Source organism: Styela clava, chromosome 1 (genome assembly GCF_964204865.1).
Source record: "Styela clava chromosome 1, kaStyClav1.hap1.2, whole genome shotgun sequence".
In the NCBI taxonomy this organism is placed as follows: Eukaryota; Metazoa; Chordata; class Ascidiacea; order Stolidobranchia; family Styelidae; genus Styela; species Styela clava.
The window spans coordinates 28,595,740-28,612,977 of record NC_135250.1 but is presented as its reverse complement, the minus strand read 5'-3'; the positions used below and the strand labels follow the sequence as shown (position 1 = coordinate 28,612,977).

Here is a 17,238-nt window from a genome sequence, read left to right as displayed (position 1 = left end):
TATTCTAGAAACAAAATAGAAATTTGAATATGTATAAAATAAAAAGTTGCCAATTGTATCGATATCTGTACGGTATGGTATGAGAGCCGCGAATAGTTTAAAAGTTCGGCAAATAAGCAATATGTATGCGCTCAACAGCACTTAGTCAAATTTTCTCCTTTTCTAATATACAAACAATATAGCATACAGAATCTACTATGTTTCTAGAATTTTTTTTCAAACTAGAATACTAAATGATTCACATACAATTAATGTAAATTGAAATCCCGATTGTTATTGCATGTAGTATATTTCAATTGAGGCCCATGCCAATCAGATTCAAAGCGCAAGTCACTACACTTCCCACACGAACATATTAAGTCGTTAATATGTTATTTTCTAAGAGTCTGAGATATTTAAACTCAGTGCAAACATTTCATAGAATATATAAATACCAAAATTATTTTTTTTATAAATATTTGCTCAAAACATGTTTAAACTTTCCATCGAAATTTTGCAAAAAAATGAAATGAAGTTACTAGAAATTTTACATAACGATATTAGGTAGAGTATAAGGTAAAATGCCTGAAAGAACAATATACATTTTTTTTAAATACTTATAGATTGTTATTTGCAAGTACCAAGCAAAAAAATAATGAAGTAGCTTTTCCTAGAACTGCAGATTACGGTATATATTTTATGCGTGCTGACATCATGACGCCTTACGATTCATAATTATGCTAATTGTACGACACAATGTGTAATATATATTACACACAAGAGGTGTCGACAAACTTAAAATAATAGCTTAAAATAAGTTCATGTAGTATAACTAATAGTACAGAGTAAATTGAATTTTTGTAAAGCGGTTTGTGGTTGTACTTGATTAAAGTACCAAGCACAATTGCTTTGCAATTTTTTTATCACTCAAATCACTGCGCTCGAGTCAACAACAAATTCATCATTGCGATATAAAATAAAACGTTTAAAAGGTATTTTTACAAATTAGCGTTCCGTAGAACTACGGATTATGATGTTTTGTTTGTTTCGACTCATTTTAACAAGCCTTCGTCAGACTTATCTAATCAACTATCAGTTAAGTTAAGTAATAAATGAAAATAACTTTTCAAAGAAATATTTGTTAGATTACCGTTCCGCAGATCTGCGGATTGTGGTTTTGCGTGTATGTGTTAGTTCATATTTAAAACGCCTTAAGGATGTATCAAACGCAAATTAACGTGCAACAAGTTGATTGCACTTCCATTTTGACAATGTTTATCTCATAATTATGATGTATACCGTGAAAACATGCGGAGTGAACAAGCAAGCTGTAAGTGGTCAATATTTTGCAATTTCAAGGTAAACACTACAAACTGTACAAAATGTAATTATTTACAACCATTTCTTTTGAGAATATAAGATGATTTTCATTATTTATCTTATTAATGGCAGTAATTTATTTTCGGTCAAGTTCTGAATGTCTGTTTTTATAGTTTGACATTTATAAAACACGTTAAAAATAGTCTTATCCAAATCAGTTCAAATAGTGCCATTAAATGTTAAATGCTCCATCCTGATTTTTATTCAATGAAAAAGATTCATGAGAACTATACACAGAGAAAAGAAATAGGAATTAAGATTTGACATGAAATTCCCTTTTTTTTTTTCCATAATAGGTGCTTTGTCATGTACAAAAATATCACTTATCTGGAATTAGATATTTTTATAACATGAATCCCGTGGAATTGTAATATAATAAAATTAATTAAAATGAGTTCATTCAAGACAATAGAATATCTAGCACAATATAAATAAAATATGCGCAATGCGCTATTTACTTTCGTTTCACTCTTCTTCGTGTACAGCCCAACGATTTCAATGACTGGTACTTTTACGGTTAGTAAAAATTACGTCATTAATTACAGTGAAATCTAAAATTATTCCAATAATAGAGTTATTTAATATAATTGGGTTACTCTTTTATCCGTTATTTCATATTTCATTAAAAAAATGAGAAAAATAGAGAAGACTTGTAACCATTCTAATGCAGCGCAATTTGCAATCCCCCGTAAAACCCTAAGTAAATTTTCAATATTATGAATGCAACATTTTTATCGTAAAGAGTTGAGCATTTGTGATAATATTTCACGAGTCGTATGTTCACTCTCTCCTCAAAAAATTCCTAAAAAGCGATCACTCTTACCTTGGAAGCTATTTGAAAAAGATACGAAATCTTTGCAATAAATGGATATTTGCTGCCATTTTTTAAAATATGGGTTACCTCAGAGGCCGTTTTAACGCCTACTTAATACTTAAAGCCGCAGCTATCAACCTCTTGCGAACAATAAATAACTAAAAATCGAAATTATTTTTTTTTTCTTTGACATTTATTAGTTTGCCTGTTGAAAAACATTTACTTTTATTTCCTGAATTACTCAGAACGTTGAAGTCTGTGAAATAATTATACTTTTTTCATATAGGTCACCTTCAAAATTTAACGAACTGTTTCACCGAATCGCACTTCTTTAGTAATTATCCACCTCTAGTTATCGATGGTAATTGAATATTTTAATAAATTTATAGACCTAATACTTGATACGGTACTCAAATTGAATGACAGCAATTTTAAAAACGAGACCAAATCAAACTATATAAATAGTAATTTATCGTATAAGCGGAGATTCAGAGTGTTCAGTTTAACACCAAAATATGACTCAAGTGTTTCATGGCGGTATACAAGTGTTGTGAGGTATATTAAAAAACAATATTTCTCATTTTGATTTTAATAGAAAAATTCCTATTAAAAGGACTCAGACCACAATAGACTTTCGTTTTGGTATTGAATTTTATTCACATTGTTCAAAATATGCCACAACATTTCATAGAGAGCATTACGTAATTAGTGGAATAATGGAGTGTTTTGCTAGATTATTGTTGCGGTTGTTCTTGTTGGTAAAAATAACGTTTTTCAGATACTAATAAATCAATAGTCTTCATATTTTCAGTTTTTATTCTTTGCGGTAGCCGTAAGAATGATATTACTTTCCATTTGACTCCTATGGGAAACGCTATTTTTTCAACAATTTTATATTTTATTTTGACTTGAGGGGAACACTATTTACTCCAATAAGAGACTGGAAGCATATGATACATTTTACGATTCAATACTTTACAAGCATAAAATATTATTTACATTGTACTTTTAGTTTAAATATGTGAACATATTTTTCATATATTTTACGTTTGTTAAGCCCTCATGTATGTAATACATATTACGTATTCCAAGTACAATCAACATGATGTCCTGGGGCGTTATGATGTGAGTTAGCAAGACTAAACGATATACCATAATCCGTAATTCCTAGCAACGCTACTGTAATAGATTTCTGGTGATTGCCTGCGGATTAATATCGGTATGTAAAATGTCTAGCAACGTCTTTTCCGTTATTTGCTCATTGCAATGTAAAGTTTTAAAACACGTTTTGAGCAAATTTTTACGAAAATTTCAATCATGTATGTTCGAGACAGACCAACTAGGTAATTTCATTTAGCTAATTATAAAATTATATAAAACGTCGGTACTGTGCCTGTATATCATTATATATTGCAGACTCGTGGCAAACAATGTATAACGAAAATATACTTATGTGTTGGAGGTGTAATGACTTGTGCTCTGATTCCGACAAGCATGCGTCCTAATTAAGATATACTTCAGGCAATAACTCCAATGATTTTGAATTTAGATGGATTGTAGTCATACAGTATTCTCAATCACAAATATTTTTCTAGAAATCTACTTGATTTTTCTAGTCCATGATGTTGTATGTATATTGCAAAGGCGATTAAAAAAATAAATGTTGCTGACTATACTACTGTTGTTGAGCCCTTACATATTGTTCGTCTGCCGTCCTTTTAAACTATTCGATGCTCTCGTGCCTTAACGTACAGGTGCCAATACGAGTTCTTTTGTTTCAAATATATTTAAATAGCCATTTTGTTTCTAGAATATTTCATATATTTTCATCAAACTTTTGAAATTGTCTTAACAAAAACGGAAATATGTTTTGAACTGCATGTTCCGAGTACGGTACGACTTTTGTTGAGATTTCGGTCTTCATATTTTGCATCTATATGATGAAAAGATCAAAATTGACAAAAAGTATTTAGAAAACTAGTATTTCGCGAATTTTATTTGATATGGTATAAATTCTTCATGACACAGTTCTACTTACTGTATATGTCTATATTTCCAAAGTCATTCCTACATGAAATCATTTCGTTAAAAAAAATTAAATTACAAGAAACAGACTAAAAACAAATATAAGCTAAATTTGTCGCAGCTAATTGGCAACGCCGCTAATGAATATTTAATGGTACTCCCGTTGTTTGTGTACCTGGTTAGGGTTAGGCCATAATTATATTCAAATTTTTTTTCATTTCAGTTCTGTTACAGTTTCGGGGACTGTCTGCGTTAGCCAAGTGATCATACCTCCCATCCATATACTTCAGGCCCTTTACACAAATAGATGTAAAGTAGGCGAACAATATTAGTTACTTCCATATTGGCTCAAATACTTATGGAACGCTTATTAATGTAAAACTACCAAGCTCACGCGTATGACAAACAACACCAATTTACTTATAAATAATTTATGCCTGAATAGATGAAAAGTTTATACCGTGATAGGTTTTAAATGCTTAATTATGTGTGTGATGCAAACCATAAACATAAGCTTGTAAATCCGATAACATTTAAAGAAAAACTCGTTATTAATAGAACGCAGACATAATTGGTCTTTTTTTTTTAGTTTTAATTACGTCATATTACTTTATGCAGAGCAAAATGCTCAATATTACGCTAAGATTCGATGATTACTCTCCCATCTATGCGTAGCCTACGTACGCGTCCTTTATAAACATTTTGATTATTGCGAAACTAGAACTCGATTTGTCACATTTAATATATACCAGGTCACGGAAAGTCAAAATCACTCAAAGAAAGAATATTAAAAAAATAAAAACAACCAAACTTAATGTCTATCTCAGATATTCTAAATGTTTTTTGAAAACAACTACTTGTAGCGTCCTATTATGATGAGCCAACCTTAATACTTGGCCTCCAATAGAAAAGCCTGTCTACGCCATACGCCTATATTGCAACCTGATTATTTTCGTTCCGAATTAACCTTAACGACTGATAATATCTCGGGAACACGAACTACTGGTTATTTTCAGACAAACACTTAAACAAGCATTGCCTTCACTGGAATGTTCTAATACTGCTTGACCATGTTCACTCAACCGTCCCGGTATTGCCTTACAGACCCCTCAAAGATTATTAAACTTTTTTTTTTTTAATTTATGAATCGAAATAAAAATTTCCATAAAAATTATACAAAAATATTAGATTCCACTATTTATCTCTTCAACTGCATCATAAGTTACTATTTTGCTGTATCCATGGCGCGTGTTTAGTATTTTCCTAAAATTTTAATTTTTTTTTCAATTCATTCTTAGAATCTTCACCGGTAAGTAACATATTGTCAATTATTTGATGAATAATCAAGTCTTCAGCTACAGATAAAATCGACCGAAAACCAGGGATATTGAGTCGACATAAAAAAAAATTGTTTGTTCACAATTGTTGTGCTATAATTGCATTCAATCGATACCCGCTGCAGGCTTCACTCATTAAACGTGCTTGACTGTTTAATATTTTACTGTTGAATATGTAGCGCGACCAAAGCGTGTTATGACAAAACACGCCTGTTCGACATTTAACGAAGATATGAAGCATGGAGGGTAGGCCCTATGTAAAAGAAAGACAAAAATGCAGCGTTACTTAATTTTATTGATAAAAAAAGAAAACTAATTCATTCTAAATTCAAATTTAAACATTTTCATAATATTTTAAGATTTCACATGGGGATTTATGAAACAAAAGATTGTTGGGGATTGTTGAAAATCAATGTTGTTCGCTATATCATATTATATTAAGGGAACATTTTTAGAAGCTTGGTCACAAATAATATTTTTATCATTATTAAAAATAAAGTTGATCACAGAATTCAAAATTTTTGGCTTACACTTAACTGTGTTTTGCTTATAACTTTACTGTTAGATTATTATTTATCGATCTTAAGATCGGTAAGTATGTTGATAGGTATTTGTCTGTCTGTATGTCTGTTTGTCAGCTAGATGAACGCGATATCTCACGAAGGCGAAGTTGAATCTGCTGAAATTTTGCATGTGCATTCATCATATCTCGGGCCAGAAGCCTATTGATTTTGGATGAATTATATAGTATAATTAGCGAGTTATTAATTAATTGGTGATAAGACACGTGGTGTCACTATAGAGTAGTGAATCGAAACAGCAGTTTCGATGGATAAGTCTTCGGTCTCCGACCGATATTCTCGTTGTAACTTTATTGCATTTTATGCCTATTTTTCAAATTTGACGAAATTGTGAGAAATACAATAACTTACATATTTAAAAAACTTCTGGCTCAAGGTTCACTAAAACGAAATCGTTTTTTTTAAAACAATAGTTTCTGCAAAAAAATGCTAACGTGTACTTGTTGCTAAAAGTTTGCCATCTCTGGTATATTTAGCTTATTCTATTACTGTTTCTTTATCAGCAATAGAAATTTTTCAAACGGAGAATATTTATTTCAAAATGCCTATATATAAGATTCCTTTTAAGGTATGTTTTAAAAGGGAGATAAATAAAAAAAGGGATCGATTGTTTGAATACAGTGAATATATATTTATAGGATATCTCTATATTGGAGAGTTTACTACTGATGAAAGTTGGTGCTCGGAAGGTGTACAATATTTCCTGCACACCTTAACATGAATAGGCGAAACGGTCTTCAATTGAATGGTTACAAATCACAAATAAAAAATTGAAAATTTCGATTTTGTGGTTCTTAGAAATAAGTTCGTTATAGACACATGCAATCGCTATAATGTTTATTAAAAAAAATTTTGATATTAAAATGTGAAATTGTCATGGAATTGAAATTTAGTAGGAATTCTAATACAAAAGTCTGCCAGGTATATTATTAAATTGCAAACTTCTTATTATCATGGCAAATGGACCGCAACGACTGATAATACCTCGGGAACACGAACTACTGTTTATTTTTTTAGACAAACACCTAAACAGACATTAAGTTCACTGGAATGTAATAATAAAGCTTTACCATGTGTATTCAACAGTTCCGGTATTGCCATGTAGACCATTCAAAGATAATTAAACTTTACTTCCAAGTTTTGGTATCGAAATGAAATATTTCGATGAACATTTGAGTATTTCAATATTTATTGCTTCAACTACATTATAAGTTAAAAAAATGTGTGTTTACAATTCTTGTGCTAAAATTGCATTTGAATATACGTGCTGCACACTAATCATTAATTCCCCGAAATGATGAAGTTGTCATATATAAAGCGAGGTCGTTGCTAGTATGCAGAGCCCTTATTTATTTACCGTCGTTGGAGTGGCACTGTTTATGCTTCATTAGTTAGACATACTTTACTGTTTTATATTATGGCGTTAGAGATGCGGTGCGACTAAAGCGAGTTCTAGCATAATACATCTATCTGTGCGATATTCAACGAAGGTAAAATGTATGGAAGGTTGTACAAATAGTAGGCTCTAACATATCATTTCATGTCTAATAAACGACATGCTAACCACGTAAAAACATAGGCCCTAAGCAAAAAAATACAAAATACATTTTTAGAGGCTTTTATTTTAAAAAAGAATCAATTCACTCAATTCTATTCCAATTCCAACAATTCAGATATTATATTTTCGGATTTCAAATAGGGATTTATCAAACAAAAGGTTGTTACAGGAATATTAATCTTATGTGAAATATTATTCAATATCAGGAAGACATATTTAGGATTTAGGTCAGAAATACTACTTTTATCATAATTATAAATAAAATGCGTAACAGATTTAAAAAAAATTGGCTTTTTTATATCTGGGTTCCAATTATAACGTTACTTGAAAGTTGTTGCGTTTTATTCATTATTTACAATGTTTTGTGAAATACACTAACAGACTTGTTTGGAGAACTTATGATTCAATGTTCACTGAAAAGAAATTGTTCTCCCAAATGCGATAGTCCAAGCAAAAAAACATGTAACGTTGCTAGGAATGAGAAGTTCGCTATCTCTGTTGCAGAGAATATTTCGTTGCTGTTTCTCTGATAGCAATATGAATCTTTTCAACGCGAAATTTTTTGTTTATAGTGATCATATCGGATTGATTTTAAAGAAAGCTTGAAAAGGTAAATCCAAAACGTCACTCTATGAATTGAATACACTTTAATATATTTATAAGACATTGATAACAATTTGCACTCCAAAGCTGCGCTATATTTCTTGAACAGGTGTAACTAAATAGCAAAATATTTTTCAAAGAAAATTTTCAGAATCATCGAATTCAAGTCTAAAGAGTTTTGATGATTTAGTTGTAAAAAATAAGACCGTCCTGATATCAGAATCACCAAAAACATATACCGGTAGATTAAAATATTGAATTGTCTTTGAATTGAATTATAATTGACTAAACAATGTCGAAGAAAGCAAGCTGACATGTTGAGTTAACGTCGCTCAAAAATAACTTCAAATTTTGGAGGCTCATATGTTGCCACACTATTCCCACCTATATAGAAAGATGGAAGTGGCCTTTCAGGGTCAGGAATCACTTTCAATTTTTGCACTATTCCTGTTAGGAAAATGAAAACTTCCATTTTGGCCAGTTGTTGCCCTATACAACCTCTTTGACCGATCGAAAACGGGATCACATGATTTGATTTGATAAATTTTCCATCACGATCGATAAATCTTTCAGGTAGAAATTCTTGCGGGTTTTCAAAGTGATCGGAATCAAAATGGACGGCCCACAAATTTGGAGTAATCTGAACAATAACTATGATTGATTTACCCCATGATTAACATTTCAGTAATATTCATCTTAAAAGTATTTATTATTTTTAATTCTATATGATATGTTATGTCACACGCAAAATAGGATAATAAAATAGGATTTTCATATTTATCCCGGTAAGCGGAAAACCGATAATAGGGCTTATTCATGTGGCGCCAAATACCAAAAAACTCAAAATTAAATTTAAATTCATTTAATAGTCGTTCTTCAAATATTGTTTTCCAGATGTTGCCAACTATTATGACGAGCTTTTATACAACTTACCGTTGTGTTTTTAGGAATGGTGTAGCCGTTCAAAATTGCTTCCTCGTTAGTTTTGCGAAAAATACTCATTGGAACAACTGTTCTATGTCTCATCAGTTCCTGTATGAAGGCACAAGTGTAAGGCATGTCATCTCTATGCTTCATACTTGGCAATCCGTCTTCACCTAATATAAAAATACCATTGTCAAATAAAAAATATTAACAATATTTATAGCTTCCATAGTTTGTTTTTATTAGCTGGCTTTGATAAATGGAAACAAATATACCTTTCATATCGGTTGACTTAGAACACTCGCTATAGATGTTTTTATTGTATTAATGTATCAGTAGCTTTTGGTATTTTAGTGGACAACGCTGATTACCCTTTTTTTCATTTATGAGTTCGCTCTCGTGACTCAAAGCAAACTAATCCTAGAAAATATATATTTGTTTTTTATGTTTTAGGTATCAATGGTACAAATATTACAATTTTGTCATTAAATCCTGGCTCTTGTTTATTAAAAATCTTAAATAAAGCCCTTCGATTACAAAACATTTCGTCGGATTAGTTTTATCGCTCCAAATCAGGGGTTCCAAACATGCCCAAACTAAAATATTTAAAATAAAATTCACTGTGAGTATACGGACGAATCTATAAATTACCTAAAAGGTACCAATGGATATAAATATTACCACCCATGAGAATCCTTTAAACTTCTATATTCAAATCAAGGATTCACAAAGATTTTTTATTTTTTAAGACGTGTGATAGTCTTTTAAATTTTCCATTCAAAACAATTGCAAAAAGACTCATATTTCTTGTGCCAATGTATCCTCACCCAATGTTTCTGAAATTTCTTGAGATATTTTTTCTTGGCATTCTGGGAAAGTAGCAAGGGCGAGTAATGCCCAGGCCAAAGTACTGCTGACTGTTACTGATCCAGCGTCAAGGAGATCTCTTATGAATTGAATGAGTTGGAATTTCTGTGTGGAATAGAGAAAAATATTAAAAATCGATAAAAATTGCTTTATAAACTTTTCGACCTCAACACCAAACTTGTCTCAAAATAGTTGACTAGTCGAAAAAAATGTTATAAATTGTTTTCGTGAATTAAAATTTTTTTTATATGAAACATTGGGTTCCGTATGCCTCTGATCAAAGTAATACCAGAATAAAAGCTTTTATGGGATTTCTGTCCTTTGTTCTCCAATCATATATTAATAATTAGGAATTAGTCAATTGTTGTCTTGAAACGCGATTACCCACAAGAAGCCACATTTAATTGCCAACAACAGCAACAAGAATTGAGCAAAACCATCCATTTGTACAAATTTCCAGTAATAAAAAATAGAAATTTCGCTGATATTCTTGCAAAATAGCTTTTGGGCCATGGAATTAAACAAATGTAATTGAATATACAATATTATGCTTGGCAGCATCTCACATTAAAAACAGAATCATCTTTTGGACTTTTCTTTATTTCAAGAAGAAATGCATCAATGAAGTCTCGGATGTTGTTTTGATCAAAGTTTGATTTGTGTTCTTCCACGAATTCACGTAAATATTCTGTTCAAATGTAATGGAATATTTGACATATTTAACGAAAATATTAGAAAATTTAAAAAACTGTGTTCCGCAAATAGGGCAAAGATGAAAAATATGCTTTTGTAAAGTTTGTTTTAAGCATAGTGAAAAGTAAATCAACAATTACCGATTACGATTTATGTCACTCTGATCAACCTGCGCGGACCTCAGAGTTCAATTCATGTATATACAAAATTATGCTTGATTTCATTTGAGTACTTTTGTTCTGGCAGAATGACAACCCAAAGACTTGTTTGTTAATGCATACAAGTGGCCGAGGTTTATCACATTTTTGGCTGTTTCATGAATTTTTTTCTCATTTGAAATATACGTATAAATTTTTGTCACATATATCCGTCAGTGATTCTCTGCAAAATATCACGTTTTGTTCCACATGTTTAAAAATATGCATTACCCATGAAACAGTCCGCATCATCAGATGTGATCTTTACGGCATTTCGGAACGGCGGAATAAATCTCAATATCGGTGCCAACGTCAATGATGCCAACAAATGTGTGTGCGTTGAATCTTCAGAGCTTTGAATTTAAAGGGTGTTAAAATGAGGTTAGTAATAAAAACTTGCTTATTTGCTGTTGATATAATATTTTATCGGCTTTTATTGTTCAGGGAGAACTCTTAAAACTCTAAGATCATTCTCATATAGTTTCTGACATAAGTCGCTGAAGTAGGTTCCAAACACTACTTTCACAGTCATCCTAGACTATATGAGTAATCCCACGCCTCTGTTCCATCGAGGAGGAACAGCCAATAAAATGGATGAAGTTCTAATATACAATCAGGCAAACTCAATATCTCCTGGAGTGTCTAGTAGAATGGTAACCAATGGTAACCAATTATATTATTATCGAGCTTTTGGATCATAGGTCGTCGAACGATCGAGATATCTCATTAAGCGTCGGCAATCGAAGTTGTGCTGTTTCGCAGGCACGATTTCAACAAGAGACGAAGTCTTAATATTAAACGCCCAGTTTTGACAGAAAACCAATAGTTTTAATTTTGATTTTAAATTTTGGAGACCACCATAGTGATTTTCACTCAAAACCCTGTAATCATAAACAAAATTTAAAGTTGTATTTGGAGACAAACAAAACATTTCTCTTACATCATAGCGTGCCCCTGTTCATTAAATGCGAAAAGGTTTCAAAAAATATTAGGGCGGAGGGATTTATTTCAAACTCCGCAACGGTAGGAAAAAATTCAATACGCTAGATCAGAAATCGGCAATCTGTGTCTCCGGAGCTGCGTGAGGCTCTTTGTTCTAGGAGCTCTAGCTCACGTAAATCGAAGTGGTTACAGCAGTTTTTTGTTAGGAGCATTTTTTGACAGTTGAAGGCATAAAGACAAATTTCTGATCTCTGGTCTACGGTATCATGGGTTCTTCTTTAACAAAAGTGCAATACAATACTCGTGCGGTTTTACCTCGATCGTGCGAGTTATACCTGGATTAAAAATATTCATGTGTTCGCCTAATTTATTACACACCACCGCGGTTCCCAACGTATAAGCCACGAGCGGTATAAACGGGTCGCATTTTGAGGTGATACGTATATCAATTTGCTTCTTCTTAGTAATAACTATTGAATGAATTATTGCATCATAAATGGTTTTACGAGAGTTGCAATAGCCACTAACATTAGACTAAATGTTGCGGCTCCGAGTAGGTTTGAGTTTGATGCGAACGGTGCCAAATAGCTCTTTCAATGCTGAAGGTTTTTGACCCGGAACGAGTAACTTACTATTGGTATGTCAACATGGGTTACATGTGATTGTCGAAAGGGTTTTTGTGGTACCTAATGCTTATCATTCTTGCATGCTTTTGCGCCGGTGGATCGTATGTGTATAATGAAAGGATGCTGTAGCAAGAGTAAAGGTAACTATTCTAATTGATTCGAAAATCTTCCTGTCTATTTTCACAAAAATATTTTTCTAACGTTTTGTATGATCATTGTCAGATAAAAACTTATACTTACAATCTCTGTATAATTTCGATCATATGAAGAAATTTTTTGTCGTCGTATTCAAACCTCGATCCCAGCACAACACGACATATAATATTTGATACGGCAAATGTAAGTTTCATCTGAAAATAGCGACAAACCAATAGGATTTACGATTATAATCATATAAAAAAGTCATTCAAGTATAGGTTGCACAAATGGAGCTTCCGATTTTGTTTAGGGCTGAAGCATAATGTAATAAATACAGTATAACGCAATCAAAAAATAATAAACAATATCGCTAAGTGCAACTTTCATCTAAAACAGTTTTTTAGAAAAATGTTTTGTTGATTTATTGGACACGACGTAGAACTTGTGGAACTTTTTTATCATGTTGTTGTTGTCAGTATTTTATTGTTGTTGTTCTCTGTTTTTCATTTCTCGTTTTTTGTTGTTGTGAAAAAAACCTGTTTTCTTTTACGACTGGTCCATTTACTTTGACATTTTATATAATTGAAGTTTTTGTTCTATTAAAAGTTTATTTCTTTTATTTATTATTATATTTACTATATGAGTTCTATGAGATCTGATATTTTATCCAAATTTTTCCTGTTTTATTTATTTTCATGGGGTAACGTTTGCTATTGTACCAAGTGTTAAACCCCGATTATGAAATTGCGAAATCGGTGCTTGATAAACGTAATTTTTTATCTTTTCAGTACGACAGACAACCATGTATAGTGTAGTTTGGTACAGCAAAATATTTCTCTTGAGCGTGGTGCAACATTTTTTGTATATGTCAATTAGGAATTTCTTTATCTAATCACTAACGTCTTCTATAAATTAATCCATAGCAACCATGAAAAAAATTGATTCAAACTCAGGGATATTGTAAAGATAAATTTTAGTAAGATTACTTGTGAAGTACAATCTTTAGCCTTGGTCAAGCTTTCAATCAGGTAAGGAGTTTCCTCAATAATATGTTCTTCCATTCCTTTTCTGCCTACACCAAATCTGATAAAGAGAAATGTAACCTAATCGTCGTAAACAATGTTAAAAAACAGTGGAAGACTACGTAAATTTACATTTGTTTCAATTATAAATAAACAAATCACTTCAGAATGTGTACTGTATAATCTATCCGACAGTTATGAGGTCTGTTTTATTCCACGATACCTGCCGGAGGCATAATGAAACTATATAAATTATTGATTTAACTTTTATTATTAGTATTAACTTGAAGAATGAAAAAATTCTGTAATATACAGTAAAATTAAAATTCATGTTTATTATGATTAAAGTTCAAGTTCAATAATTGTCTTTGAAACCTCCAGACAGGGATCCTAAATGGAAATAAGACAAGAAGAAGGAACCTGTATTTTAATACACTAGTAGAATTTTATTTAATATGTGAATGTTTATAATTGGGATTACAAGTGGAATTTTTACCCTCTCAATTTCATGAGGCCAAATTTCTGTAAAGCTTTCCATGTGGGGCCGTAGTCCATTGAAAGGAATCCATGTTCTTTAGTGATCAAATCAAATACAAAATTGACGGGCCGTCCAGAAAACTTGTGTCCTTGTTTTACCAGTGCCTGTGAATAATTACATGTTGAATAGATGTCATTTCTTTGTGAAAAGAAGTCTCTACTTTAATGATGAGAATAAATTTATGAAAAATTCATATCTACAATTCTGTCATTCTCAGCCATAGTGTAGCATTGTCTACGCGGTTGGAAATTTTTGACGCCAAATATCAAAGTCCAGTCCCAAAATTAAATAACTCAAATTTAATCGTTGCGTTTAAGCAATTCAAATTTTATACAAGCCGGGATATTACCATCAAGCATATTTTACTGACGACACAATGCATGTTATGATGTTACCCGATGTGTGATCCAAGGGTATCTCAAAAACCGCTTCTTGGAATTTTGTGGTAATTAGCATATTCTTTCTTGTGATTTGTTTAAGAATTTAAACGACCATACCATACTGACGACTATCTTGATAGTAGCGTTTCGAAGATGACATACTAACATTTTAAGGTATAAGAGAACTGTTGTTGGTTTTGGTGAGTCGATAAAAAGGAGAATTTGTTTTTGAAATTCTGAATCTCAATATTAGTCGTTACAAACAATTCATTGAATTTACAATTTATTTGAAACTTAATATATAAGCTATAGTGAAGGCCCAGGATGTTTCCTTGAAGTAGTTTGCCTTCATCTAGCATTTTTCACTGAGAATCCTCGAATATTACGAAGTTTAAATACATTTTTATTACACACTACAATACTATACAATAATAAAGTTGTCTCACCTCATTGATAGCGTTAAAATCGTTTAAAATAACCCAATGTTCACGTCCAAATTGAATAGACATAACCGATCCATATTTCTCTTTCAACTGCCGCAAAGATTCAGCAGTGTTGCTTCCCAAAAATGGAACATATCCTAACAGGGGAAGTCCGCGAGGGCCAGGTGGGAAGTTTTTTGGTCTTTTCAACAAATAATAGCATATCAAAAATGTTGAAATCCCAATAAAATAGGTTGGATAATCGATGTCTTGAATTGACAACATCATTATTAAGTTATCTACCAAAAACAATTTCAGCCACTAATGTGTAATTATCCCCTGTCGAACAGAAGGGTAAAGAAACAAATGTTAGAATAATGAATCTAATTAAACACAGTATAAAACCTATTTGTCATTTTTTAATGTATTTACACAATATAACATCGAAAGAGACAGATAGATTTATTCAAACAATTTTTATAAACGATAATAACTAATTGCATATACTTTATATTGCTTCAAATTCGTCGCAAGATATTACGACAAAAATGAAAACAAGTACTTATCTTAAAAAACTCCAAGCAATTTCGAATGTTTGCGAGTGGAACAACATTGTGATTGATTGACTGCTTGACTTGATCTAACGTTGTGTTTACAGCCTAAAAACACAACCCTACAATACCACTACCAGGTTGCAATAAATAGAATGCCGTGGTGGATACATTGTGGTCTACAAATAGAAGCTTCTTGTAAGCATTTATTTTTCAGAGTTTTTAGCAATAGTAGGAGGATGCAATAAAAAAATTCAGCTCAACTAGGTCATTAAAATGCAATGTCCAACTTCCAGTTGTGTAGGCGGTACGACCAATGGTTTAGGTTCACACTTTCTCAGCAAACCACCAAATACCTACTGTGAATACTATTAAACGTCCAACGTTCATTCTTCAGTTCTTATTGCTAACAATATCCACTTTAAACTCCCTTCACCATTCTATATTTGAACGACGGTAACGATCGGCAATGCGACTCTGTCTCGTTCAATGTTTGCATAATATCATTTTCAACAAGGCAGCATGGTTGAACTCACGAAACACACAACCCACAAAATTGTTTGAGCACAAGTTGCTGTCTGCTTAAGTATTGACATTATATAAGGTAAGAGGTACACGAAGACGAGCTTTAAAAAGAACAAAAAACGAGTTCCAATATCCATCATTAGAATGTTAAAATGCATTAAATAAAATAAATTCCAAATCAAAGTGTGTCAATTTGTATTAACCTATTATAAATTCGACAATATTAAAAAATAGGTTCGTAATATTTTGTTATTGTGTTGTAGGCGCAAAAAAGGGGTGGTGGGCGCGCTGGGAATTTCATAAAGCGGTGCAGCTGGCCCATAATCTACTGAAAGACCGAATTGTACGCAGGTCTTGTCGTATTCATTTGTGCCCTTTTTAAATTCAAGCTCTTATTTGTGTAGGACTAAACTAAATGTTGCCCAAATAAAACGCTGACGCTGACAATGGTTGAATTGTTTGAGTACTTGTGTCACACATGAGTGGCAAACCTGTTGCAAAATTAACAAACGTATTTTGATTTTTTTGATATTATTTCTTGCATTTTCAATCATAATGCATTGGGAATACAAAGGCAAAGACAACAATGGCTGCAACAATCTTATGACTTTTGGCAATAAAAAGTTTAATTTTGATAAAAAGCTGTCCTATTGATTATTATACAGGTGTTAAAGCCCATTTTTGTTAGCTCTGATAGGCGTCTTATTTTGTTGACAGAAATATGATAGAATCATTTAAAAATAAACATAAAACTTCACGCTTATTGAAGTAGATTGAAGAATAAATGAGAAAGATAAATCGGTGAAATATATATGGGGACCAAATATAAAACTGTGCTATTGGTGAGTCGCAGCTTTAAGATCTCGCGATAAAATCCACCACTTCAATCAGGATGCTGTATTTTAGTGGTTGCACATAACTTAACTTAGTAGGTTAACTGAAATCAAAACTCAAAAAAGTTTAAAGCACAAAAGCTTTCGTTTGTTCTCGTTGGGTTTCGGTTGAACTGTTTTTAGTTATTAAACTTAATTAACGATAACAATGTTAATAATAGTAATTAATGACAATAGACAACTTCTATTTTACGCTATGAAATATGTGGGATTAATATTTGAATGATAATATACAATGGCTCT

At 31.8% G+C, this 17,238-nt stretch overlaps 1 protein-coding gene across 1 annotated transcript; it reads right to left on the bottom strand.

Moving 5' to 3' along the window:
* Positions 1 to 7,751: 7,751 nt before the first annotated feature.
* LOC120326418 (cytochrome P450 2U1-like) lies at positions 7,752 to 15,361 on the bottom strand. The gene is made up of 9 exons (XM_039392709.2): positions 15,051 to 15,361; positions 14,183 to 14,328; positions 13,651 to 13,747; positions 12,767 to 12,876; positions 11,190 to 11,311; positions 10,635 to 10,756; positions 10,029 to 10,173; positions 9,211 to 9,374; positions 7,752 to 8,917 (listed from the first exon to the last, which is right to left on the bottom strand). The coding sequence occupies exons 1-9, from the start codon at positions 15,312 to 15,314 to the stop codon at positions 8,600 to 8,602; spliced, it is 1,488 nt and encodes a 495-aa protein (XP_039248643.2). The 5' UTR covers positions 15,315 to 15,361; the 3' UTR covers positions 7,752 to 8,599.
* Positions 15,362 to 17,238: the final 1,877 nt, after the last annotated feature.